Source organism: Rhineura floridana, chromosome 16, assembly GCF_030035675.1.
Source record: "Rhineura floridana isolate rRhiFlo1 chromosome 16, rRhiFlo1.hap2, whole genome shotgun sequence".
NCBI lineage: Eukaryota > Metazoa > Chordata > Lepidosauria > Squamata > Rhineuridae > Rhineura > Rhineura floridana.
In genome coordinates, this window is record NC_084495.1 from 38143212 (window position 1) to 38170028 (window position 26817).

Genomic DNA, 26817 nt, shown 5'->3' on the forward strand with positions numbered 1-26817 from the left:
ATGCATAGCTCAGCTTCAGCGACCAACAACTGGATCCATTCAGCCTCCATAGTGTTGGCATTTTAGGCTGTGCTACTCAGTTCCAGCGTCAGCATTGGCTGAATGCTGATCGTGCAATGGTCCATCTCACTGCTTCATTTTCCATACATCTGCAGCTTGTAAGTACTGTGGGAGGGATGCCATTTCCCACAATCCTTAGAGGTAGAAAGGAAATAGTCCAACTCTGAGACATCTTGCAAACATTTTTTTGCCAAAGGGAATCTCCCCAAGCCAGGAAGGAAAAACCTGTTTGGGCTTGTCACCACCTTGTTTGCAAATATTGCTCTTGCCAGGTCAAGGATCTAGGCTGGGATCCCAAGACCTGCATTACCTCTTGTACTTGCCCTCTGCGGCAGCCTTCCCCAACCTAATGCCCTCCAGGTGTTTTGGACTGACTCCCATCAGTTCCAGCCCACATGGCTGTAGGTGTCAGATTGGGGAAGGCTGTTGCGTGGGAGACCTTCAGTTGGAACAGCAATCCTCCATGGATATATATACATTTTCTTCTCTTCCTTTCACAACACCAGAATTCTGAGATAGCCAGTGAAAATGATTGGCAGGAGGAAAAGAAGGCATATTTCTCACCAGGCATCGTTAGCTTATGGAACTCATGGCCACAGGACATGGGTGTGGCCGTTTGCTATAAAAAATAAAGGATGAGGTATGCTTGGGGAGGGCAGGTGCATCACCTAGTCATGAGGGCCCCTTGCTGCTTCCAGGATCAGAGGCAATGGGGGCCTCTGAATGCCAGTCGCTAGGGAGTAATAGCCGGGGAGGGAGCTGTTGCCTTCATGTGCAGCCTGTAAGCTTCCTCTTGACTGGGTGCTGGGCTGGATTGACAGGCTGTTGGCCCAATGCAGCAAGGCTCTTCTGATGTTCACTCATCCATGAAGCTCACTGGGTGACCTTGGGCCTCTCAACCTAACCTAACCTACCTTGCAGGATTGTTGTGGTGACGAAATGGAGAGGGAGTGGGAGAGAACCAGGTATGCCACCATGAGCTCCTTTTAGGGGAAAGGGGGGATATAAGCATGTTAAATAAATAACTAAATCCTGCTGTCTAGGCCTTTGCAGAGAGCTTGGTGTTTCTTCAGATCTTTACTAATGATTATTATGAGCATTCTGCCTGCCACACAGGCAGATATACCTTGCTGAGGCTCCTTGCACGCATGCATGCTGACTGATGGCTGCAGTGTTTTAAGGAAGAGGCTTTGGGGCTTACTCAGCATAGAGGAAGGAACTCTGTGTGACCACAGATGCCCCTGCCTTCATTGGAAAGGCAGCAAAACATTTCAGAGGGAAAAGCAATCAGCGGAATTGTTTGCTTCTGTGCTGACGCAATCTTTTTGCTTGGCTTTCTCAGAGGCTTCCTGGAAAACCAATTCGCTGCTTCTTTTGCATTGAGAGAGTTCGTGTTAAATGTTCTACATACTGGTGTATGTTTAAACATGGGCTGTGGGGGGGGGAGCACACAAGGCCTTTCTGCTGCTTTCTGTCAGTGTCTGAGCCTTTCCACACACCCATAGTGTTGCAGCCACTCTATTCAGGTTTGTCCAGAAATATTTTTGCTCCACAACACTGGCCTGGATCCATAGAATTTGCACACGGTCAGCATGATGGTTTATGTGTGTGTTTGTGTTTATCAGTGCTGACATCCCCGCCCTCACGCTTTTGGGGCCACCTGCTGTTTTAAAGTGGGTTTCATACGAAACTGAATCCCAGGCGTTGGTCTGAGCTGTGCTTAGATTATGATGTCAACAGATGAGAAGTTTGGGCCTGGCCTAGAGAGCTAAGAGCATTGGCAGCAGGGGAGGCCTCCTTTTCTCTTGCATCTTGGGGCCAGAGAGTCTTTGTAGGCTGGGTGCAGGCAGCTGTGGCACCGACAGTGCACAGCGCTTTGGATCATATCCTGGGCCTCCAGTAGCTCCTTTGTATGGCAGAAAGCATTTGGCTTGCCCAAAGGTGACCTGTGACTTGTGGTCAAGGGGAGGTTTTGAACCCTGGTCTTGCCTGCCTACACTGGCAGGCAAGCAGGCAGTCATGCTCTCCACTCCAGGCTGGCCAACATGGCTCCTTTGTGATTGGCAGGCAGACAAGGAAAAAACCTCGGCCCCACAAAAGGCTGGTCTTCCCTCTCTTCTTCCCAGTGCCTCTTGGTTGCCTGCTCTCTTCTGTGCTCTAGCCCTGCAGCCTTCTTGCCTTGCCCAGGTGTGGAAATGGGGCTCTGACTTCTGCACTCCTCCTGCATGTCTGCTGTGGTTGCTTTGGTAACTCTGACGCTTCAGAACATGAGAAGAGCCTGGCTGCTGGATCAGACCAAAGGCGCCTCCTGTTCTCCCACAGGGAGGCCCGCAAGCAAGGCACGAGCGCTCGCCCCACTTGTGACTCCCAGCAACTGGTGTTCAGAGGCAGGCCTGGTGCCAGGGGTCAGCCAGCCAGGCTGGGCACCGGCTGAGGCCCTGCGGACTCGGAGGGGCTCCCATTGGCCTGCTGCTGCTGCGCTGCTACTCAGCACCATCCCCACCAGGACCCTGGACAGCACTGGCTGTCAGCCCCATCTGTTATGGCCGGCCACCATGTTTAATTACCCATAATGCAGGGGTGGGCAACTGGATCTGGCTGGCAGGGCCGCCTCCTCTTCTACGTACTCACACCCACTGCAAGACAGGCTGGTCAGCTGGTTGTCGGTGCAGGGGAAGCAAAATGCCGATTGGCCACTTGGGAATTGCTGCACAAGGGCGTTTGCAGGCACCGCTGATTAGGGGATCAACAGAGCCTGCAAAGCCCCACCTTACCTGCCCCACATATATGGCATCAGGTATTGGGCACCTTAAAGGTGTAGCTTGGCTGAAACAGCCTTACAAGCCGCATGGGGGGCCTGTGGGGCGGAGGCTCGTCACCCCTGCTTTAGATCTGAAAGATCTCCTGGGACTGTACAGCTGCAAACCCTGTAGGCCAGAGCAATGGATTTTTGGTAATGAAAAATGCTGGCTGGCCGCTGTGGGTGGGGGCTGAGCTTGGGATGCCTGAGCCGAGGATGGTGAGTGGTAGGCAGGGGGAGTGGTGGTGCTGCTGCCCCACACACAGTGGCCAGCAAGGTGGGCGTTGTGGCCTGACTGAGGAGCAGGCAGGGTACTGACAGACGGGTAGAGGGGGACGTTGCCCTGCGTGTGGCGGCAGGCAGGTGCCTTGCCCTGCTTTTAGAAGAAAGGTCGGTCAGTGGCACTGCTCCAAGGGCCCCCTGAAGTCTGGCACAGGTCCTCTCCAGACAGGTATACTGCGTCCAGCACTGGAGGTACTATGTAACTTTTGGCTCCGGGGCTGAGCATCTTCACTGTCAGGCATACTTTCCCTTGCGGCTGTCTCTCTTTGTAACTCTGCTCATATTCAGGGTATGGATTTTGGGAGCTTTTAGGTAAATGTTTGCAAGGAAACTTCTGCATGCTGACATTAATAAGCACATGGTGTATTACAAGAAAATAGCCAGCATGAAGGTTTCTGTTTCCAGAAGTTAGCCAGGCATGCTAAATGCCTCAATTTGCCTGAGTCAGTGGCTTGCAGCAAGTGCCCTCTTTAAATGGCTGCTGTCTCATCTTCCCTGTTTTTCTGCACCCCACCCCCGGGTTGCTCTTGGCAAACTATGGGCCTTTTCTTAATAAGGTGAAATTGTGTATGGAGCCTCCAGAGCTTATCCTTGGAGAAACGGGAACACTTTGGGAAATATATTTTGAGAGGAGGCTGAATATGTGACTGGAGGCTTTTTTCTTTTCTTTTTTTGCTGCAACCAAGGTCAGTCGATAGACCTTCTAACTTGGAATTAAGATCATGAAGCAAAAATATGGAGAGTCATTAATAGTGTTCATGTTGTACCAAGTTGTATGGTCAGGTAGTTCTTTTGCCCATATCCTTTGGGGACTTTGTATAAGGAGACTGCGGAATTCATTTTACTAAATACTGAATTCATTCTCTAGGAGCTTTCCTCTCATGCCAAATGATGCCTTTGCGGGGAGATGGTCATTTGGACCGAAGTGTGGGAGGAAATAGAACACCATCTCCCCACCCCACGCACACCACAGTCCCAAAATTGATCAGGGCCTCCAGCAATGATTATGTACAGTAAAAACAAATACTGCAACTTTTTTTTAATGGTCAGGTATGATTGGGTCTGTAGTCAAGGCAACATCTGTAGGGGTCCACATCCCTGGCCTGTCAGGTTCCTCCATAAAAGATCTTGGAGAGTTCTGCCTTTTGCATGCTCTTTTTTTGCAAGGAGAAAGAAATAAATCAAGCACATCAGTCATATAATTAGTCTGACAGCTGCCAGACTAATGCCAGAGAAGTGTTGTTTCTTGTGAAACATTTTTCTTGTATGTGTCCCTTTAAGAATGCAAGTCAGAAAGGTTATGGCATCAGAAAATCCATGTTCTGCTTAAAAAAGCTGAATTCTCTGAACATGATGCCCATACTTAGGAGTTCATCAGACTGACTGACCTTGAAGAAGTCATAGAGTCAAGTCCATCAGTGTGAAGAACTCATTAATTGAATGACTCTGGAGGAGTTAAGGAAAGTTTACCTGGGAAACATCAGTCTGGTGCTGAAGATATCTCCCTAAGGCATCCCCCCCCCCCTGTTTAAAATGAATGGCTAAAATCCCGGGATTGGGCCAACCTGAGCCTTCAGAAGAGCAGCGGGGCGCTCTGCTTGCATCAGGAAGTTTTTGAACTCTAAGGATGTAACCTCCAAGGGTAAGATGGCAGGTTCAAGTTCTTGTGTTAATTCACAAAGCCCTAAACAATTTGGGCCCAAAGTACCTTAAGGCCTGCTTGACTCCCTGTGTTCCGTCTCAGTCGCTGAAATGTTCTGATGGGGCAATTTTGGTGGTTCCCCACGCCCAGCAGTGGTGCCAGGCATGACTGGGCCCCAAGTACCAGCCTGCTCGGGCCTGCAGTGCCGTTTGCCCAACACCCGTTCCTGACACAGGCAGCACAGGGCTTATATAGGCCCACCTACCTCTGGCAGCAGTGCCCCCCCTGTGCACTGTACACACACATTTGCCATCGCCCAAGATAGCAGTGGGAGCATCACCCCCTTAGGGACGCCCCTGCTGCAATCTTGGGTGGTGGAAGGCATGTGCGGGGTGCACACACTGATATGCTAATGTAATAGGCAGGTGGGCCTATTTAAGCCCACACCGCCTGTATCTGGAGGGTCTGGGAGCTCCTGCTGTGCAATCTGTGCCAGCCTGACACTACTGTGGAGTGGGCTTCACCCTTCAACCCTAAGGAAGGGTCCTCAATTGAGGTTCGGCAGGAACCATCCCTTTTTTCCCCAAGCATCTCTTGAAAACTGAGCTGCTGCTGCTGCTAATTTTTATTATTATTATTATTAATAACAATAATAACAACAACAATAACAATAATAAAATTTATATCCTGCCCTTCCTCCCAATAGGAGCCCAGGGCGGCAAACAAAAACACTAAAAACACCATAAAACATCATAAAAACAGGCATTAAAATATATTGAAATAAAACAACTTTAAAAACATTAAAACAAAGCATCTTTAAAAACATCTAAACTTTAAAAACATTTTTTAGCTATTTCAACGCAGACTGGGTTAAGGTCTCTCCTTAAAAGGCTTGTTGAAAGAGGAAGGTCTTCAGTAGGTGCTGAAAATATAACAGAGATGGCGCCTGTCTAATGTTTAAAGGGAGGGAATTCCAAAGGGTAGGTGCAGCCACACTACAGCGCTATTTGGATAGCCCATGTAACATGATTCTTTCTTCTTCCAACCAATGCAGTATTTGTTGATGCTTTTATTATTGTTTTTAATGATGTTTTTATTGGTTTTTACTTTTATAAAGTTTTATATGTTGTAAGTCTCCTTGATGTTCTTTTAGGGAAGTCTGGCTTATAAATACTTTGTTAAATAAATAAGAGTGCATTTTGGGACTGACAGAGGCGGCTGTTCAGTTAGGAGTCTTGCGAAAAATAAGGTGAGTTCTTTATGGAAAGGCAGTCACATATCTGCCTTGGACTCTTTAAAAACAGCTGTTAGCTTGTAATCGGAATTTACCATATCTCTGAGTATCTTCTCTTTTAATGTTTGTTTGCCTTTTTGGGAGTAAAGTCTCTTTTCTTGGTATTCGGTTGTTGGAGCTGAAGTTTCTTTCTGTCCAGGATGAGTCTTTGTGGGAAAGCAAAAAGTTATCCACACTCCTTGAAATGGCTCTCTAAATAAAGTCTTGTATTGGTGCAAATGCTTTCCTAACATGGATTGTGTGGAGTGGCTTGGTTTTGCCTTGTTGATCCTGGCAACAGTCGTGAGAGAGATCACTATTGCCTTAAAAGAAAAAAGGAGTGAGGAAACAGAAGGGTGAGCTAGCATCTAGTGTGGCTTGCTGAGGCCTCGCCCAGTGAATCTGTGAGCTGGGTCTTCAAGAGACTGAGTGCAGGTCCCAGCGCTGTCTGGAAGACAGAGCCTAAACCTGCAAGTGTCAGGGCAAAGAGCAGTTTCAAACAACCAGGAAAACATGTTTCCCAGGAATAGTTAAAAGCATTGGGAAGTACAGGGCAGAGATTGTACATGTTAGCAATGACATTAGGAGGAGGGTTATTATTGTTTTAATGGGGCTTAAGGTATTTCAAAGCCAATTAGGTTTCTCAATGCATTTCAGCCTTACCTGTTTTTCGATGCTGCTGTTACATTCTTGGCTTTATTATAGGTGCAAAATGGCTGTCTGTCCTGTACATGCAGGATAAGGCCAGGAGACATCAGGTTGGTGTTTTTAAAATCTGGATTATTTGCAGGCATTTGTGTGTTTAGGATGTGCAGGGGCCATAGCATAGTGGCAGAGCACATGCTTTGCATGCAGAAGGCTGCCAGTTCAGTGCCTGGCATTACCAAATAAGGCTGGGAAAGGCTTCCTCCTGAAACTCTGGAGAGTTGCTGTTGGCTGTCAAAGTAGAGTTATTGAGCTAGGGGGCTCAACAGTGGGACTGAATGTAAAGCAGAAGCTTCTGATACCTTGGGATGCTCGTAAGGCTTAGGCAGTCACGGGGCAGGCCCATTTCACACCCTGCATAGCCTGGGGAACCTGCCTAGCGTTAGCAGACACACTTTCCGTGTTTGTGCACGTGTGTGGACAGAGGCACGATTGCAGATTTAAAATACCAGCTGCTGGGAAAGAAAGCAAATAAGAGCACAAATGACAGGTACTGACAGCTGGCTGGGGAATTATGTCTAGATGCTGCTGAAAACCTCAGAATGTGTGTTGTTCACAGTTGCCCTGAACAATCCTCCAGTGAACAATGAATGGCCCAGATGTAAGTGAGCCTTTGCACAGCAGTTTCAGGCAGAACAAAGTGTCCCTTATTCCTGGAGCCGGCTAGCGAGTGGTGTATAAAGCAAGCCAAAGGAAATTCAGCATGTGGAAGGAGAAGGAAGGAATAATAAGCACAGGGCCATCCGGTACTTTCTAGGATCAACAGGAAAATTGCCTTTAAACCCCTCAGACGTCTTTCAAGAGATTCAAGCTAACAGGAGAGCTGAATAATATGTTCCCATCTGACCTGCTGTGACGTTCAGAGCATCTCTCTTAACTGGGCAGAATTGGATCGCTTGTTGTTGTTTTTTAAATGGTGGCAGTTAACAATGGGGAAGATGAATGCATCTATTGATGATGACTCTCCTACTGCATTTCGTGTGGGAGGGGGGGAAGAATGCTCACTGGGTGCTTTTGCTGGATCTCTCAAAAACAGGGTTCCATTCTCTTCTCTCTGTTTGCTTACTCCAGCGACTTGGAGAACGTGTTTGTACTTTTTGTTTAAATGCTCCCATTCCTGGGGATTAAGAAGCAGTCCACATAAAGTGCTCATAGCTCATAAAACTGCCAGTACTTCTCTTAAAGGCATCACGACCTTGGAAGGGAGCCGGATATTGTTGTTGGCTTCCCAAAGATACATGTACTAGTCCACGTGGAGAAACTTCAGCTGAGTTGTGCTGCTTTGTTGCGTATGTGTGCTGCTGCATAGATTTCTGTTCTTGCAGAGTGCCAACTGTGTGTGTATTGGGGGGGGGGTGCTGCCTTTAGGGAATGTTTCCAGGTTAGCCTATGATACCTTTTTGTAGACCATGCAGCTTAAACGTCTTGGTGCACCAAGCAAAGAGAATAAACGGGAGCATGGGGTGTTTGCAACTTATGTTCAGCATGACTTGTGCTGTTGGTGTAATTAAGCTGCAGTGGGACTGTGTGCCAACAAAGCTGCAGTAGGGAAATGCTTACCCTGCAGTGAAGGATAGCATCAGTGCAGGAGTTCAAGAAGAAGAAGAGGGTTGCACAGTCATAGGACTGGCCTTGTTGGGCAGGGCCAGGCTATATCCCCTTTAACCTGAACTTGCTAACTGCTGTGTGAGCCAACAGGTAGTGATTGTCTTGGGACAGAGCTGCAGTCTTGGCCATGGGTTTGCAGCGTGGCTTCAGCAAAGTCTCATACGCAGCCCTGGGTGGTTCTCCACCTGTAAAAAAAATATCAATAGTAATTTTTAAAATTTCATAATTGCCCTGAGGATCGACATGTTTTAAATCAGATGAGGTAAGCTACAAGTTAAATGTTTAAAGGGTGCATTCACGTGCGTGTTTGTCACTCAGTGACAGCAGCATCAGGTGGTGATTTGCACGTGGTGAATGAGGCATTTGCAGTTGGGTCTGTGGGCAGAGCATTCAAGTGGCCTGACCACCTCAAGCACAAGGGTAAGTCTTCAATGGAAGCTGCTTGCATATTCAGCTGTCAAGTCATTAAGTGACATAAGAGCATCCGTGAATCATATTTTAAAAAGGAGTGTTACTGCTGCAATAGCCAGGGAGTCTGGGGCTTTTGGAATGCTGATCTTGTGTGCATCCAGTCTGGTGGAGGAGAGTGACCCCTGGAGGCCAAACGGGGGAAGGAGCCCAGCGGTTGTCACAAAAGACCTTTGTTGGAGCCGTTGGAGTTCCTTTGCCCAGAGTTTCCAGAGAGTGTTGGCCTCTTCTAGCATGCAGTGTTCCCCCAGAACATTTCCTGAGAACAACACCTTGTTCATGCTACCCTCTCAGGGCTAGAAATTTAAATCATTTTAACACGGAATGTTTAGCATTATAATCTGTTTTATAGGCTTCTAAGGATTTTTTGGGGGGGTCAGAAATGTACAGTGCATAAAATAAAGGGAGGCTCCTACACAGAAGCGCACTACCAAAGACAGCGCTTCTGTTCCCAGGCTGTGACTCTGATGCACGTGCCATGCCATTAGTTGGGTCTCGTTCTTTGTTGCCACTACCACAGTAAAAATATGAATGGCTTATGGTTCATTGCAGATCGGTGTGATGGGGTGCTGAATTCCTAGGATGCTTCCTGCTATGCTGCACAGCCATGTGTTGGGTCATGTATTACTCCTGCTACGGTTAGGAGTATCTTTAACAGCAAAAGAAGGTGGGCAAAGATTGCCTGGAAGCCCTCCGTGCTTCACTAAAGGAAGCAGGCCGCACCATCTTGCGACTTGCAGCTCCAGAGGTAGCATTGTGTTGTGCAGTGTTGCTACGGAATCAAACCCCTTCTCCAGCCCCACAGCCTTGGGTTTGTTTCCCCCCCCCCAAACTACAAAGCCCCATAAGTTGTAACCTTCCCTACTAGGGTAGGTGCTCCTTCATCATTCTGGCTGCCCCTTTCTGGATGTTTCCCAGCTCTACTATTTCCTTTTTTAGGTAAGGTGACCAGAATTGTACAGAGAATTCCAGGGGCGGATATTTGTTGATATCCGCACCAATTGGCAAAGCTTGACTGAATGTATCCCTGCTGTGGTGTTGTTGCCATCCCCTCAATCACTCCTCCATTGTTACCTTTTTCCATTCTGCGCATGCATGCAAGTATTTCTGTACCTGTGCTTGTGCTCCTTTTTAAAAAGAAGACAGTTTGCCAGATGCATGCTCAAGAGCAGACGTTGCCCAGGGATGGAGATCCTCTGGCCTGTGGGCCATGTTTGGGCTGTCAGCCCTCCCCATTTAGCCCATGAGGCTGTTTCGGCACCCATCTGACCTACACCTGGCATTCTGTATGGCACCTGATGTGGGGCATTGCTGGTTTGCCTTGTGCTTTTCATGTACCTGACAGTCAGCTGAATGTTGAGCATTTGGAAAGTGCTGTGCAAAGCACTGCACTTTGACACCTGTCAGTCACCTGACATTGTTGTGGAGTCAGATGGTTGACTAGTGGATGGTCCAGCCCACCTGTCAAACTTGGCCTGCAGGGGTGATGGAGACAAAGATCTGATCTGCTAGGCCAAAAAGGGCCCGTGTGCACGTGTGCGTGCGTGTGTGCGGGCACACACACATAGATATAGATATAGATATATAAAGCCACTTATCAGTAATCCTGGATTCCGTCACTCCAAATGCTGTATCAGCTGTGTGTACTTCATGGAGGCAGCTACTTTCAAAAGCACTAGGATGGGCGGAACATGTTACATCCAACAAAACATCACTTGCAGGTCCTGCAATATAATATATGCCATTGAATGCAAAAAAACCAGGATGTCATATCCAATACGTAGGAAAAACTACAACTGACCCCCACACATACTTCAGATATCACAAATCAGCAATCTTGACTAAAAAAGTGGAGCAAGCACTTGCAGAACATTTTAAGGGCCACAGTCTCTGAGGGCCACAGCCTGTTGGACTTCTCTGTAACAGCTATAGAGATGCCAACAGATCCAGCAGCATTGACTTAAGAGGATGAACTTCTGGATATACTCCTGGGACACACTGGCACCGCAGGGCTTAACCTGCAGGACAGTACAAGCGTCACTGAGCTTCTGCAAATGAAGCCCCTCTGGGCATTCCATCCTCAAAGCTCTATAACTGCCATCTTGGTAACAGCATTTGCATGTTAGCAGCTGATGAAGGCGGAAGCTGAACCTTTTTGCTAGTAAAATAAAAAGCTCTTTTTTTAATCACAATTACTTGTGTGTGTATATGTATGTGTCTATATGTGTGTGTGTATAAATTGTGTGTGTGTGTATATATATGAGGTCATGTACAGAAATGATATTTAGCTATATCGATTGCCTGTTTAAGTTGGCGAGTTAGGCAAAGGAGGTGGCAATATCCCTAAAAAGTCCCCAATAACAGCACCACTACATATTCCCTATCCACCCACCGGAAGAACCACAGCAGCGATGAAATACCAGCATTCTGATAAAGAGGTATTGTGCAAGAGCTCCATATTAATTTTTTTTAAAGCTCACTGTATGTACTGTGATCACATTTGTTTCTTGGGTAATCCCCCATCTGGACTGTGTAGAGAGATCTTGAGAGAGCAGCAGTTCCCCTGAACCAGGTTGTTGAAACTCCAATGTGCCTTCAGCATGTGGGAATTGGCAGGGGAAAGCACGCTGCTGTCATTTGGGCTCTGGGAGCAACATGGCTCAGTTGTGCTCAGGTGAGGAGCAGGCGGAAGTGGGGAGTGGCAACAGAGGCCACCCACGGAAATGTCATCACAGCCCACCAGTTTTTTAAAATTAAAAGCACTGATGAGCTTCCACACCAGTGGCAATTGTGGATGTGTAACAGGTTACAGTAGGGCCCCGCTTTACAGCGTTCTGCTTTAAGGCGTTCCGCTGATACGGTGACTTTCATTTTCTATTTTAAAGGGTTTTTTCCCCTTTTGCAACGTTTCGTGCCGTTTTTGCGTTATTTTCGTGCGATGCGGCCCGTTAAAGTTAATGGGGTTCTGCTTTACGGCAGGGGTCCAGAACGGAACCCGCCGTATAAACGGGGCCCTACTGTATTTTAATTTACCAGATTTTCTGCAGAAGGTTAAATCCAGATTAAAGGGTGAGGGGATATGGGCTGGCATTGTGATGTCAACTGTGTGATGTGCACATGCTGCTGCAAAAAAAATAAATCTGCCTTTGAAGGCAGAATAAATTATGCCCTGAAATGCATGGGGGGTGGCACTATCTCTGAGTGTTTATTCAGGTACCTGTTCATATCTTCTCAGGTAGCTTTTGCTTATTTATACCCAGTAAGAAAGCAAACCTTAACCATGATGAAATAGTTATTTGCTATCAAGACTTCCCCCCTCCAGTAGCCCTCAAGGCCTGAAATTCTCATTCTGTGACTGAAGCCACAGCGTGAACATTTGTGCTTTTTTGCAGGCTGTTGCTGGCATCCAGTCAAGCCTCAAAGGTGTTGACACAACAGCCCAATTGCTTTGCGTTGCCTCTTTTTAATAACTGTTTGCAGTCAGACGAAATTACAGCACAGTTGAATGTTTTTCTTCCACCGAGTGTTTGCAGAGCATTCAAGGTAATCCTTCAAAGCACATTTGCTACAATTTCATGAAAGTGCAGCAAGCTGGTTCTGTGGCTGTGACATCTCCCAGAGGTGCTGGTCTCCTACAAACCTCCCACTTCACCTGCAGTGCACTTCCCCCAATCAGTTTCCGGCTAGGCTTCTTCTTGCCTCAGCTGGCTTTCCTCTTTTTAAGATTGGTAGCTTGATTTATTGGGAACAACTCTCCAGCATTTGGAACAAGACTAGTGTGTGCTGCAAAATGGCTTGCCATCAGTTGTGCCACAAACGTCAATATAACGACTTACTTGCCTGCCACCTCTCGGTTGCCACTAACTTATTCTCTCCGCAGACTTTCAGCCAGGCCTGTAATGTTGCTGTAATGTCGTTTTCTGCCCAATTTGGCCTCCCCTGCTTGTGCTTCATCCAGATTACTCCACTTTGGGAAAGCCCACACAAGTTGGAGTCTTGGTACATTTGAAGCTTTCTGTAGCTGCCTTTCCATCTTGCCAAGAATCAATGTAGCATTTAAATCACAGCCACTCATGGTCTAGTTCTGTCCAGGCTAGAGTACTGTAATGTGCTTTACATGGGGCTGCCCTTGATTACTTCACTAGGTCCAGAATGCAGCTGTTAGGTTTTTGCCCCGGACCAGTAAGATTGGATCAGGCTGACCCTTTTCCAGCTCCACAGGCTGCCAGTTCTGTTTCCAGGCTCACTTTGAGGTGCCAGAGTGCACTTTTGGGGTTGCCTGCTCCATTACGGGCCTGCCTGAGAACCTGGCTCTGTTTCAGAGCTACTCCTCTTTTTGCTCCCACTGACAGATTTGTGGCGCGTGGGTGCAAGGGAGGGTGAGGGGATCTCCACCCATGGCACTTGGAAATGTGGGACGGCCTCCCAGGTGAGGTATGCCCAGCCTCCTTGCCTCCCACTTCCAGGCAGGCTTTACTGCAGGGGCTTTTTCAAAGGCCTGGCCCTTCTTAACGTGGGTCCGTTCGGTTGTCCTGCTCCAGGTGTGCTGCTTTTAAGACTCTTTTGTTTTACGATCCTGCACTCACTTTGGTGGGGGTTCTTTAAATTAGTTATGCCATCAGTGTGCATAGCGCCTCACAGACTGTAACAGTGAATGCTTAAGCTGGAATGGAGGGAACCAAATTCTATGTAAACACCCAAACGCATTCATGCTTGCGACCTGGGCTTCTCTCTGAGCTCTCCCGTGGGCCCAGCACACTCTTAGTGCCGCTTGCCCTCTTGACACTCAGTAAACCTGCAAATGGTTTGCTCTGCAGACGTTTCATTTACTCCCCCATCTAACTGCCTCTCCTCTTTTTTCTTGGCCTCCCCTTCCTTCCCTGCCCCCTGCCTTGTAGCTGTTTATGCAATGGCAGAAGTTCCAGAGTCGTGGGCTCTTCTCTGCTCATGGTGGCTAATTCAGAGCAGAGAACAGCAATGCTCCTGAGAGGCAGCTTGAGTCTCTACTCTGCCTACTTGTCATGGGGCCTGCAGTCTGCCCCTTTGCCCATTGGGGGTGCACTTGCAGAGTTTTCCCAACAATGGGCAACTGCTGCTCCTGTTTCTAAAGATGGCTACAGTTGAACAAAGTGTGTTTGGTTTGTTGTATCTCTCTCACACACACCCCTACAGCCCCCTACCAGCTCTCCATTCTTTTCTTTTTTAAAAAACAAAACATTTTATGCCCTGCAGAGCAGCCTTTTCTGTTCAGTTAAGACTTGTTGCCAGTACAAGAAGCTGGGGTGTCCCAGGAAAATTCTTGCCAAGTTCTTACGGACTGTCTCTGTGACCTTAATTGAACTTCAAGTAAATTTCAAAGCCCTTTCCTGCTCTCTTGCATAGCTTGTCTATTACTCTTTAAAACTTCTGCTAAGTGTCCCAGGAGAGGCTCAAAACTATCTGCTCTGGGGCTTGAACTTCTCACCTCAGGGAAAGTTGGCATCTGGCCTTGCATCAGCATTAACTGTGCTGATAAACTCAGATGTTCTTGACTGAGATGTTATGTGCCCTGCATATCAGAAATCTTTCTCTCAGGGCTCATTTAGACAACTTGGAAAAACCTACTCTTAGCACCTGCCACTTTTTTTAAACTCGCTGATCAAAGTTACATTCTCAAAAGGTTTCTTTTGCTTGTCTTCATTTAAGTTGCTGTATTTGAAATCACTCAGAATATTTCCCCCCAGTTGCAAGAAGGGGCATTGCATCCGAGGGAGGGGTCAGGGCAAGCTGATGGAGAGTGCAGAATCCTTCTCTCTGGGAGGCTTCCAGCGTTGTCTGAGCCTTCAGCACACACTGACTGTGCCATGATCTTTGAAAACCCAAGATTGCCCCTGGACCAGATCCCAGAGACCCAGTTCTGTGCTGTGCAGCGTTCTGGCCTTGTTGCCCTGAAGAGACACTTACTTGCCTTCCTTATGAAATGGCCAGGCAGCTTCTTCATCCGCTCAGACTGGCCTGGCAGACCCACCCTAAGTAATATTGCCTTCTGCATGTTTGGCTTGGCAGGAGTAACACCCCTCTCTTTCCCCCTCCCCTCTCCGCAGGCCCTGGGCGACTTGGCTATGGAAAATAAAAGCTTTCGGCGTGGGAGTTTTCAGAGCAGCACCAGCGATGAAGAACTGGTGGAGGTCACAGGGGGGACGCTGGACTTCTCCATGGTGGACGATGTGCCTCCTTTGGACAGAGAGGTGGGGGAAGGTAATCCTGAGGTCGCCTCTAGTCCTTTTACTTCCTTGTCTAATCAAAGGCTTCCTGTTGATTGAACTCTATGGCTGCTTCTGGTTCAAAATACGATATGTGTTTGGGCTCATTTTATGCGGGGTGGTGGAGGAAACTGTCCTTCAGCAGTTTCAAGGCTGCCTTAGTCTCATTCCAGACAAGACATGGACAGTGTCGCCTTGAATGAATGCATGGTGGTCGTGGCCACCAACTCATCTGTCCCTGGCTAGCTGAGGAGGCCTTGCCCAGACCACAGGAAGGCATGGCAAAGTGAGGGGCGACTGAAGGATGGCTGCAAACCTGAACCTTGCCTGGCCCACACAGCACCTTTCACTAATCAGGATCCTAGCCAAGTGTTAAGTGACCCAGGATGGTGCATCAGGAGTCAGGGGCCTGATATGCCCCCCAAGCAAACTTTCTGGCCCCCAAAGACTCCACCAATTTTAGTAAGAGCAAAATGGGATGGGGGAGTGAATTAGAGTCAGTGCTGAAGTGGACAGAGCCCAGCGATCTGATGGGGATGCAAATCACTCCCTCCCCAGCCACCTGACCGATCATTTGGTGAGCGAAGAGAGGGCACTAACTTGTAGGGATCCACTGAGATGTAGCGGGGGGGGGAGGCCTGCCTGTCTGCCTGCCTCCGTGTGTGGGTGGCCACCCTCGCCAGCCAACACAGCAGAGTCTTGTGGCATTCTGAAAAACTAACACATTTGTTACGGCATAAGCTTTCCTGGACTTCGTTTTGCACATATTGCCCTGATAACTCTCAGCAACAGCCCCGTAAAGAGAGATCCACATTATCTCCGCTCCAGAAGTGGCTGAAGGCAGAGAAGAGCAGCTTGCTTCCCTGAGGCCACCCTGGGAGTCAGCTGAGAGCTGGACTGCTGAATTCTCACTCATGCTAAGCCAACTCTTACTTCCCTTGGCACCTGATCCAAAAGAATTTGAAATCTTCTGAGCCATGCTGCTTCCACGGGGTGGGGGTCGGAGCAAATGAGCTGTGTGGGACTTTGCACTGGACCAGCTGAAGTTCTCTTGTCTGGAAATGAGCTTTCAGACCACACAGAGCTCTTCTTTTACGCAGTGGGGAAGGGCCATAGCTCAGTGGAAGGTGTGAGTGTCGACAGTCCCACGTTCATTCTTCAGGTAGGGATGGGAAAAGCCTCCTGTCTGAACCAGCTGCCACTCAGTATAAACAACATTACATTAGATGGACCATTGGACTGGCTTGCAAGACAGCTTCCCACATTCCCAGGTATTCAAAGCAACAATAACACATAAAGGATAAGAATGCCCAGTTGGGGCTAGAATCATAGAGTCAGAAGGGGCCTATAAGGCCATCTAGTCCAACCCCCTGCTTAATGCAGGATTCCAGCTTAAAGCATATCCAACAGGTGGCTGTCCAGCTGCCTCTTGAAGGCCTCCAGTGTTGGAGAGCCCACTACCTCCCTAGGTCATTGGTTCCATTTCATAACACTCTAACAGTTAGGAAGCTTTGCATGATGTTCAGCCGAAATCTGTCTTCCTGCAACGTGAGCTCATTATTCTGTGTCCTGCACTCTGGGACGATTGAGATCCTGGCCCTCCTCTGTGTGGCAACCTTTCATGTACTTGAAGAGTGCCATCACATCTCCCCTCAGTCTTCTCTTCTCCAGGCTAAACATGCCCAGTTCTTTCAGTCTCTCCTGAGAGGGCTTTATTTCCAGTTAAACATATCTTCCCATGAGAATAGCATTGCATTTCAGCACAAGTACAGTAAGGCAAGATTCTATAAGAAACTAAAGGCGTTTTAAAAAAATATCTAGTTGCTTTGAGCACCACCTGAAGAAGAGTTTTGTGGAACTTGAAACTTTGCTTCCAGCATTTTGCTTTTGAGTGTGTTTTGGTAGAAAGATGGCTATAAACTGAATGAATGAATAAATTCAGGATGGGTGGTTGGAGAAGGCTTGGAAGGCAGTCCCTTTCCTTTTCCAGCTCCCTTGTCATGAAAGGAAAGGAGGGAGAGGAGCTCCTTCTTCTCCCACAGAGCCGCAACTTTTCTTCTTCCACAAGGGGGCAGCTTCTGCCCAACTTGGCTCGCCGACTGCCAGGTGGGGACAGCGGATGCACTGGCAGCACAGTGGGACTCTGAGCTCATCTGGCTGGCAGCGCTGGCAGCGGCAGCTGTGCTCCAGCCTTGGGAGAAAGGAGGCTGGTGAAGAAAGTGGCTCCCTGGGCCAGGCCCCCAGGCTTGTCTGTAGGACGGAGCTCCAGCCAGTCCTTGAGAGGAAGGTAAGACAGCTGCCCCCCCAGCGAGACCCGCCCTCGCCCAGGCCACCACAGGGACAGCCATGTCTGCCAGTGCAGGGGTGGTGGAGGCAGCTGTCCAGCCTGGTTCCATCCTGCTCTGGGAAGAGGGAAATTGCAGGAAGCTTGCCTGTGGGGCAGAAATGGAGGTAGAGTGTCTCTCTGTCTGCTGCTGATGACATCATGCAAATTGCTGTAAAAAAGTGGGAGTCCTTCAGGGATAGCCAGCCCCCCCCCCATGCCAAAGGACAGGGGAGCACCAGGCAGAGACTCCTGCTTGGATACCCCCTTGGGAGGACTCGCTCATTCAGCACATGGGCTGGAGAGGCGAATCTGCTGCTGCTTTGAGCAGCCAGCTTGTCTTGGCAATTTTGCAGGACACTGTGTGCCTTCAAGACTTCAACCACAGAAGACTGCAAGCAATAAGGAGGTCAGTCTGGATTTTGGAAGGCAGGAAAGAGAAGCTGCAGTGTGCAGTTTCCAGGGTTGGGGACAGACATGACCTGTTGAAGCAAAGTGCCTCTCCTCAAACTGGCCACACCCTCTTTTAATCCTCTGCCTTGGGGGACCCTCAGAGCAGTCCGTAACCCAGCTAGGTATTTGCTTAGAGCTCAGGTGGGGAAAGCGCCTCCAGCAAATGTTTGGAGCCCAGCAGTGGCCATGTTGTCCATCGCCCCACCTCTCTTCCTCCTCCTCCTGGAGCCATTTAAAGATTAACTTGACCCCATCGCCTTCTTGTGAGGACAACTTTGCTCTCTTGGGACTTTGTGCCTTCCATTCTGTGGTCTCAAGGAGAGAGTTCCTGGGCCGCTTCCGCTCTCGACAGCGCCTGCCAAGGCCACAGCAGTTTATGACCGTGCATGGAGAATCAGAGCCGTGACCCTCCCTGGCCCGACAATGTCAAGATGGCTGCAGGTGGGATTTTCTTCCCGGATCTGTTAGCAAAAAGTTTCACTCTGTGTCTCGCCAGCCTGTCTCCAGTTGGATGCATTCCAGACGCAGCAAGGAATCTCTCTCATGATCTCATGAACATTCAAGGTGCAGGAGGCAGCGCTGTGCTGAGCTGGCTGTGGATGCAGCACTCTGTACCTGCACAGCGTCTGCCTTCTGCAGGTGGGGGAAGGGTGGGCCTGTTCTTAGTTCTTCGTAGCTTTCTGCACTTTGCCACTTCCCCTTTGGAAGATGAGGTGACCTTTTCCAGTCCACGAATGAAAGTTAAAATATAATAAAAAACAATCAAGCAAAAATCATTGCACTTCAGGTGAGCTTTCAAGACTTTTTTAATTTCACTGAGTGTGGGTTAAAATTCTGTCTCCTTAGTTTTTATGCTGAACTCTTTTATCCCACTCTTAGTTTTATTTTATGAAACTGACTTTAATAATCTCAGTTGTGTTTACTGCGAATGATATATTTTGTGTATTTTTTTTGTTAATAGCTTTTGAATTTATTTAAAAATGGATATCCCAATTTTCTTTTTCAAAATAAACAGACTGAAAAATGTAAGCTTGCTGTGCTCTCACTGGCCCCAAACGTAGCGCCAGCCACAGGCTTGGCAGGTAACTGTGCAGTGTGCATGCGTGCAGTGTAGCCTGCTTGGGCAAAGAGGGTGCTTCAGCCCTGCATCCTTGCCCAGTTCACACCCTCCACAGCCAGTCAGCTTGTTTGTTCATAAGACTATTTATGTACTGCCCTCTCACAAAACATCCGGGGCAGTGATGGCACTGCAATGCAAGATCCAGTGGCCCAGAGTGCCTAACCAGCTGCTAGCTTCCACTGGCAGGGAAAAGCCAGTTCTGGGATGGAGAAGGCCCTAGAGACCAGCCCTGTGGGGCTCTCTTGGGGGGGGGGTCTCATAGAAGATAGGCCAGTTGATACTTCTTTATCATGCTCCTCAGCCAAGAAAAGCCACTTACATAAGATCAATAAATTGAAATGACATGACGTAAAAGGAAAGCGGGATGAGGAGGGAAGCGGAAAACAAGCAAACTCAGGCACCAGTTCTTAAAGTTACATTGTAGTTCTTTTAATGACCAACTGGAATGGAAACAGTTAAGGGAGAGGAGCAACCAAATGAAGGAGGTCTCAGCAGAGCCAGTGGACTAGTCCTGCTCCCCATTTCTCTCTCTGTTGCAGCCTGATGGAATCAGTTAGTGACAGGCCAGTTTGGACTAGAACGTCACTGTATACAGAAGCAGTCTACCTCTGCTTAACAGCTGCTGGGGATGCTCAACGCCTCCATCATGTCCTGCTTCCTGGGGCATCTGAGTGGCCACCGTTAGAGTAGGAGTGCAGGACCAAACGCCATGGGTCCGGCCCAGCCAAGCCAGTCTTCGGCGTAGCAGCCCTTGGGGGCTGTGGCATCGTGCTCAGCCAAGAGCCTTTCTTCTCTGTTTGCTCTGCAGGTTTCTCCTCATGCAATGGAGGTGGGATGAATGGTGCAAGCAAGATGATGGATTTTCTGGAGGATCCCGTCCCTGGCGTGGGGACCTATGAAGACTTCAATACCATTGACTGGGTCCGCGAGAAGTCTCGTGACCGTGACAGGCACAGAGAGGTGAGTCAGTCAGAGCTTCTCGGGGCTTAATTTGTTGCCAGCTGGGAGGCAGGAAGGTTTGCTCTGAACCTTCCCTTCCCTGGGGGCTCAAGGGTGGGCGTCTTCACAGTGCAAGGTGTTGAGAACTCTTCTGCAGCTTTGTCTTCTCATGTCTCCAGTGCAGACATCAGAGTGTTACGTGGTGCATGTCAGTGCCTTTAACACGCAGCAGAGGCAGGGGTGGGAACAATATTTCAAATCCCAAGAGGCTACCATCAAACATTTTTCTAATGCATTTGATAGCTAGAAGATTCTGTTCCTGGCAGTTCTGGAATTAGTGATTGAGAGAATGTTTTTCATTGTTCTTAGGGTGCTTTTAAAAACATTGTTAGTATTATTATTGATGTGTTTACAACCCTGGGCTCCTTCAAGAGGAAAGGTGGGGTATTAACTGAAATAATCTAATGTAATAATAAATAATACTTTAAGAACCAGAGTTGAGAAAACACATAATGGTTTTTGGCATTTGCAATCAATTTCTGGGGTTTATTGGGCATGTGACTAGGCTTAAGGCCTCATCAGGCAGCAAAGTTTTCCTGGGGGAAGGTCTAGTATAGCGAGGAGAATGCTGCCAGGCTGAAAACAGGAGCAAGCTGTACAAGCGAGGGGTCAGCTGGTCCCTCAGTCCCCTGTTGTGACGCTGCAGTGCATGGAAGGTGTGGGTGGGAACCTTGCAAGCCGAGTACCTGCACTCTCCTGCCTTCATTTTGTTGGGGAATTTTGGGATTTTGGACTGGGGTCCGTGAAGAAATTTGAAGCAAAAAGGTAGGCCTTTATTCTGTACAAGCGTACGCAGGGTCAGCCTCCCAGAGTGCCTGGTGAGGACTGCAATGAGGCACTGACTGCATGGCTCTTTTATACAGTACCAAGTGCAGCATGTGACATCCTTACACCAATCATACAATATCCTCTAAACATTACATAATGGTTACGACTTTCTGCAGTATTTCTAAACCAATCAGATACCATTATTAAAACGAGCTCATGTATACTCATATTTGGCAAACATCTCCTATTCCATTGCTCTATTGTCTTCTTGACTGATGTCAATCTGTCCACTTGACTGATATTTCCAATATATCCCTGTCTCCTTGACCGATGTTGCTGCTATTCTGCTGTCCCACCTTACTGATGTCTTTTGGGCCAGTTGAGACCAGTTACTAGCAACCTTAACACTGCACTATTCTAATAGCATATTCCATTGTTCCTGATCGGCCAGGCCTACCCAATCCATTTATTAATCACACGTGGACCTTTAACTGCTCAAGTCAGGGTTGTTTAAAGTTCACGGCAGACTATACCTGTTGCTTCCTTATAATTTTCCATGGTTCCTACAGCTCTTAGAATATATTTCTTAACTTATATATCTATCTCTATAAAAGAAACATGAGAAAATAGGAATATATGAATTCCCAATAATATTAACTAAAACCTTCCATCTTTACCATTGGAAGATCTAACCAGCGCATCCAGCGCTTGTTACGTTCTCACTACATGTGTGCTTGCTTATAAGCAATATACTCATTAATCAAATGTTAATCATACACACAGGCCTGTTTCCTTCATTTCATGAGCTGAGAAGTTCAGGCTGAACTTCACTTGCCTCTGTGAAACTGGATTTTAGGGGTCTCAAAGGCCTGTGGGCCTTTTGCTTAGTTTCTTGTGATTTTCTTATATTTCATAAACATATACCTTCTAATATCTATGTTTATATGTGTGGATATATAAAAATTCTCCATTACATTTCCCACACCCTCCCTTCCTCTCTCCTTCCTCTCCTTCCAAAAGGCAAGTCTTTCTCCCAGCACACAAAATCCGTCTGTCCTCTGCACTCTCCAATGTTGGGCACAATTGCTCTTTGGCTGTAGTGCTTTGTGCCTGGGGTGTGCAACCGTTTGTCTGTTGAGGGCTGTGTTCCCTCGGAGGGGGGAATAAAAAGTGGGTGGAGCTCTCTCTTTCTGCCCTCCCCCCTGTGTGTGTGTGTCTTCCTTCCTCCCAACCCCCACCCTGCCCTTGCATAAGAGAATGTTGAAGAAGTTAACTTCCACCTCTCTGATCCTTTCTTCCAGATCACCAATAAAAGCAAAGAGTCCACCTGGGCCCTGATCCACAGCGTCAGCGACGCTTTCTCAGGATGGCTGTTGATGTTGCTCATCGGGCTGTGTGCAGGTGAGAGTGCAAAGCGGCCGTGGCCTCCTTGTCTCCGCTCTTCCACTGGCCACCTGCCTCCTCAGCCCTTTGAGAGGGAGAGCGAGCGCAGAGGAAGGCACTTCTAAGTTGCTCCCCGCGTTGGTGGCAGCAGGTGCTGGGAGAGCCATGCTGGTTCATGCTGCGATTGGCTGCTCGGCCGTGCCGCACACTCCTGCGTTACTGAAGCCCTGGTTTTCAAATGCAGGGGGATTAGCTGGCTTGATCGACATCTCTGCCCACTGGATGACGGACCTGAAGGAAGGCGTCTGCCTGAATGGCTTCTGGTATAACCACGAACACTGCTGCTGGAACTCCACACACCCCACCTTCCAGGACAGGGACAAGTGCCCAGAGTGGAGGACGTGGGCGCAGCTTCTGACGGGCAAGGAAGAAGGGGTGTGTAACCGGAGCATGGCTCCCCAGGGGTGGGGGGCGCTTTGCAGATCTGAATGCACACAGTTGTGGATTTATCTTGTTGCTCAAAGCCCCCTGCAAGCCCTGTTTACCCTCAGCAGGGCAGGAGCAGAATGCCTGGCAGTTGCCCGCCAGTACATGCCTCAGCGGCCTGGTCGCATGCCTCCCGTTTCTCTCCGCTGCAGGGGGCGCTTGCTTACATCCTCAGCTACTTCATCTACGTCATCTGGGCCCTGCTGTTCTCTCTGCTCGCCGTGCTGCTCGTTAGGGGCTTTGCTCCATACGCTTGTGGCTCAGGGATCCCAGAGGTAAGCCTGGTGACTGTCTTTCTCTCAGGTGTGTCTGCTTGAGCCAAAGGCCAAAGAGCACCAGGTGCTCCGGGAGGGGTCATTCCGGAGGGCAGGGCCGCCTTCGGTGCTGCTGGGACATGCGCAGGAGTCTGTTCTTCAAGGGAGAAAAAGGAACAGAGCCTTGCAAAGGCAACCATGGATCTAGCAGAGGGAGAAGTCTTCTGCACAACGGACAGAGGCACCCTTGAGACAAGGCAGGGAGACTCTGGTAAAAACCTAGTTCAGAAACGGGGAAGGTAGAAAGCTGCTGTTGTCTTTTATTAGCACAGACCATCTAGCCTAGTATGGAAATATGCAGGGATACTCAGTGTCTGAGCTGCGTGTGCCAGTGTGTGTATTTACCTTAGAAGCAGGCTTTTACCCTGCATTGAGATCACTGAGACTTAGTAAAATAAGAAAAGCTACTTTATTAATAGAAATACATAGCAGATAGGAAAGGCATACCTAGTTCCGATTAACTAAGTTGGAGGTGCAGTGCCCAGTTTTGGGTATTGCCCTCGTGGCTCAGGAGATGTCTTCTCTCTCCTCGGACAGTCAAAGAAGATGACAAAGGAGGGGAGGTCAGCTTCCCTGAGCATATCAGTTTACAACGGAAGGACGTTAGGTAGAGAAGCGCACAGGGAAAGGTAGGCAAGCTTAGCCGGCTGGAGGACCCAACTCTATCTTCCTTCTGGAACCCAAACAGGAGTTGCTCTTGCCTCACTCCCAACAGTATGGCCTCCTCAGATTGGCAGCAGCATTCCACGGGTCTCAGACAGAGAAAGGCCCAGTCCCGTCCCCTGAGGTCCTTTTAACTAGAGCTACTGAGGTTTGAACCTGCGACCTTTTGCGTGCAGAGCTGGCACTCTTGCACTGAGCTGTGGTCTGTCCCCCAAATAGGAGTCTGTGCTCTTACTAGCTCTACATTTTCAAATGCTCTGTCACTGAGAGCAGCAAGAGTCTAATGGGAAGAAATGTCTGGAAGAACGTTTCGCGCTCCAGGTCACACAGTCTTGACTCCAGCCTGCCTGAACTGAAAATGGGAGACGCTCAGCTGGGCAGGTTAATGCAAATGGGTCTTCCTTCCCACACGTGCCCCAAGGCATCGAGGGGGCTCTCCGTTGTGCCTGTGCTGCGACCCTCTCGTGTTTGGGTTTCAGATCAAAACTATCCTGAGCGGCTTCATCATTCGGGGCTACCTGGGCAAGTGGACTCTGCTCATCAAAACCATCACCCTTGTGCTTGCCGTTTCCTCCGGCCTGAGCTTGGGGAAAGAGGGGCCCCTGGTCCACGTCGCCTGCTGCTGTGGGAACATCCTTTGCCACCTCTTCACCAAGTATAGGAAGAACGAGGCCAAGCGCCGAGAGGTAAAACCAGGGCGGCCCAGAGGCGCTCAGGTTCAGGAGGCGGGCAGGCGGGCGAAGAGGCTCATGCATGCCTGGTTTGGCCCTCAAAACATTTCTCAGAAGTGATGAAACAAGCTTTTCAACCGGCCTGTTGCTTCCTCTGATGCAGCTGTGCAAGGCCCAGGGTTGGCTGATTTGTTCCCCTTAAGTTAACTGCAAATTGATGATAGTTAAGGGGCATAAGGTATGTGGCTGATACTGAACAGTCTCCAAATTGGGGGGTGCTACTGGAGCAGGCTGGGCCACCTCCTGATGTCTTCTCTGCTGGCGCCCTTCACAAAAATTGATAAAACTGTGCAATTTGTAAAGGGTTGCTGAATTTAACCACGCAGGACCAGAAAGTTTTCTATCTCCAGGAGTGTAGAGCTAAGATGTGCAGGGCTACACTGTGGAGTTCTTTGTGTTTCAGCACAAAGGGGTTCATTTGGCTTTTCTTCACCCCTCCTCTTTAGGTCTTATCAGCAGCTGCAGCTGCAGGTGTGTCGGTGGCTTTTGGTGCCCCCATTGGAGGCGTCCTGTTCAGTCTAGAAGAGGTAACAGAAGCTTTGGGGTTTGCTTTGGGTCTGTTCGCTTGACCTGCTCAGAGGCACGGGTCTGCCTGTCCTTGATGCTCCTCAGCCAGGCCGAAGCTCCACAGCTTCTTTTGAAGTGGGGCTTCCACGTTTGATGATGTCTGGAGCAGCTGGACTTGCTGAGCGTGAGAGCTGCCTTCAGGGCCAGAGGTTCTGTGTTGCACCCTGGAGTGCAAGTGGGAAAGGGCCTGAGCTCAGTGGTAGAAGCACAAGTGCTGCATGCGGAGGGTCCTGGCTCGGTCTCCCACGGCATCTCCAGGTAAAGCCAGGAAGGGCCCCAGGTCTGGAACCCTGGAGAGCCACTGCCAGTGAGTGTTGCAGCCCGCACTGAGGTAGAAGCATAAGGCAAAGTCCTACCTAAGTGCACATTTGGGTTAGGAGCAATGGGCAGGACTGTGCAGATTGCTTTGATTTTACTCTTTCTTTAAGACACTTTGAGCATAATTGTAGAAAGAAGGCAAATAAATATGCTGCTGCTAATGATTTTTATTGTTTTATCATTGTTCTGTCTGCCACCCTTGGGAGGAGGGGCAGGATATTATTATAGCTGCACATTCCTGCAGTGGTATTAGGCAAGCACAGGCCTTTCAGTGTTAAAGCGTCATTGCCTACAGAGCTAAGAAGTCAGTTGTGATTTATTTCACTGGGAGTATTGGCAGCAATGAACCAAGTAAAGCAAAGAGCCCATCATAGGTGGGAACTAACCCATCTCTCTCTCTCTCTCTCTCTCTCTCTCTCCCCCCCCCCCGGCTGTCCCTGCTTAGGTCAGCTACTATTTCCCCCTCAAAACACTCTGGCGCTCCTTCTTTGCTGCGCTTGTGGCAGCGTTTACTTTGCGCTCCATCAACCCCTTTGGGAACAGCCGCCTTGTCCTCTTCTACGTGGAGTTCCACACACCATGGCACCTGCTGGAGCTGGTGCCGTTTATCCTGTTGGGGATCTTTGGGGGGCTCTGGGGGGCTTTCTTCATCCGCAGCAACATCGCCTGGTGCAGGAGGCGCAAAACCACCAAGCTGGGCAGGTACCCCGTGGTGGAGGTGATCGTGGTCACAGCCATCACGGCCATTTTGGCCTTCCCCAACGAGTACACCCGGGTGAGCACCAGCGAGCTGATCTCGGAGCTCTTCAATGACTGTGGCCTCCTGGACTCTTCCAAGCTCTGTGACTACATCAACGATTTCAACGACTTCAACACCACCAAAGTGGATGACCTGCCCGACAGGCCCGCGGGCCCAGGGGTCCGCACAGCCATGTGGCAGCTGGCTCTGGCCCTCATCCTGAAAGTCTTCATCACTATATTCACGTTTGGCATGAAGGCGAGTAGGGGACCCACACGGGGTGACTCATAGAGCATCCATAGGAAGAGCCAGGGCTGCACAGAAAGGAGGGATTTCTGGGAAACTACGGGGCTTGCCCTCGGCCTGACAGTCTGAGTAAGACGAGGCGTGCAAAGGGAGCGGTGGGGAAAGGTGAAGGTGCAAGATCAGTTTGAAAGCCGGGGCGGGGGGGAGAGGGATGTTTTTTCGCCCGGCATTTTATGAGAGTCTTTGTGGTGCAGTCATTAAGAGTTCATACTCTCCACATGGCTGTGAAGCTACATGGCAGGGGGAGGGGAGGTATGTATGCATGTAGGAAGGATATGAAAATGCAGTACACACATTGGCAGGAGGAGGCAGGTGAGTATTGGGATGGAGAGCATTCTGCGGGGAGGAGACGAGGATTCCGGAGTGGAGAGAGGGCAGGAGGATGGAGAGGAAGAGTCAGGATGGTCCAAGGCTTCCTTTGCAGAAGCCGAGCGGATCCCACAGGAAGAGCAAACACTCTTGCGGGTATGTTGCTGTAACATGACTCGGCTACGTGTGAGACTGATGTGATTTTATATGCAGATATGAGCACCCTCTTCCACAGGCAGGACCCAGAATTTGGTGGGG

General features: G+C 49.1%; 1 protein-coding gene across 4 annotated transcripts in view; it reads left to right on the forward strand.

Moving 5' to 3' along the window:
- Positions 1-26817, forward strand: part of CLCN5 (chloride voltage-gated channel 5) — a 39599-nt gene that overhangs the window by 6047 nt on the left and 6735 nt on the right. For 2 of the 4 annotated variants that reach the window (XM_061598366.1, XM_061598363.1), the window contains exons 2-9: positions 14922-15075; positions 19785-19936; positions 22045-22144; positions 22371-22561; positions 22765-22887; positions 24069-24275; positions 24767-24847; positions 25651-26202. In XM_061598366.1, the coding sequence (XP_061454350.1) occupies positions 14922-15075; positions 19785-19936; positions 22045-22144; positions 22371-22561; positions 22765-22887; positions 24069-24275; positions 24767-24847; positions 25651-26202 (1560 nt within the window). Of the gene's footprint in view, positions 1-11150; positions 11277-12230; positions 12382-14921; positions 15076-19784; positions 19937-22044; positions 22145-22370; positions 22562-22764; positions 22888-24068; positions 24276-24766; positions 24848-25650; positions 26203-26817 lie in introns of those variants that run through there. The other 2 variants (XM_061598364.1, XM_061598365.1) reach the window with 2 other exon arrangements.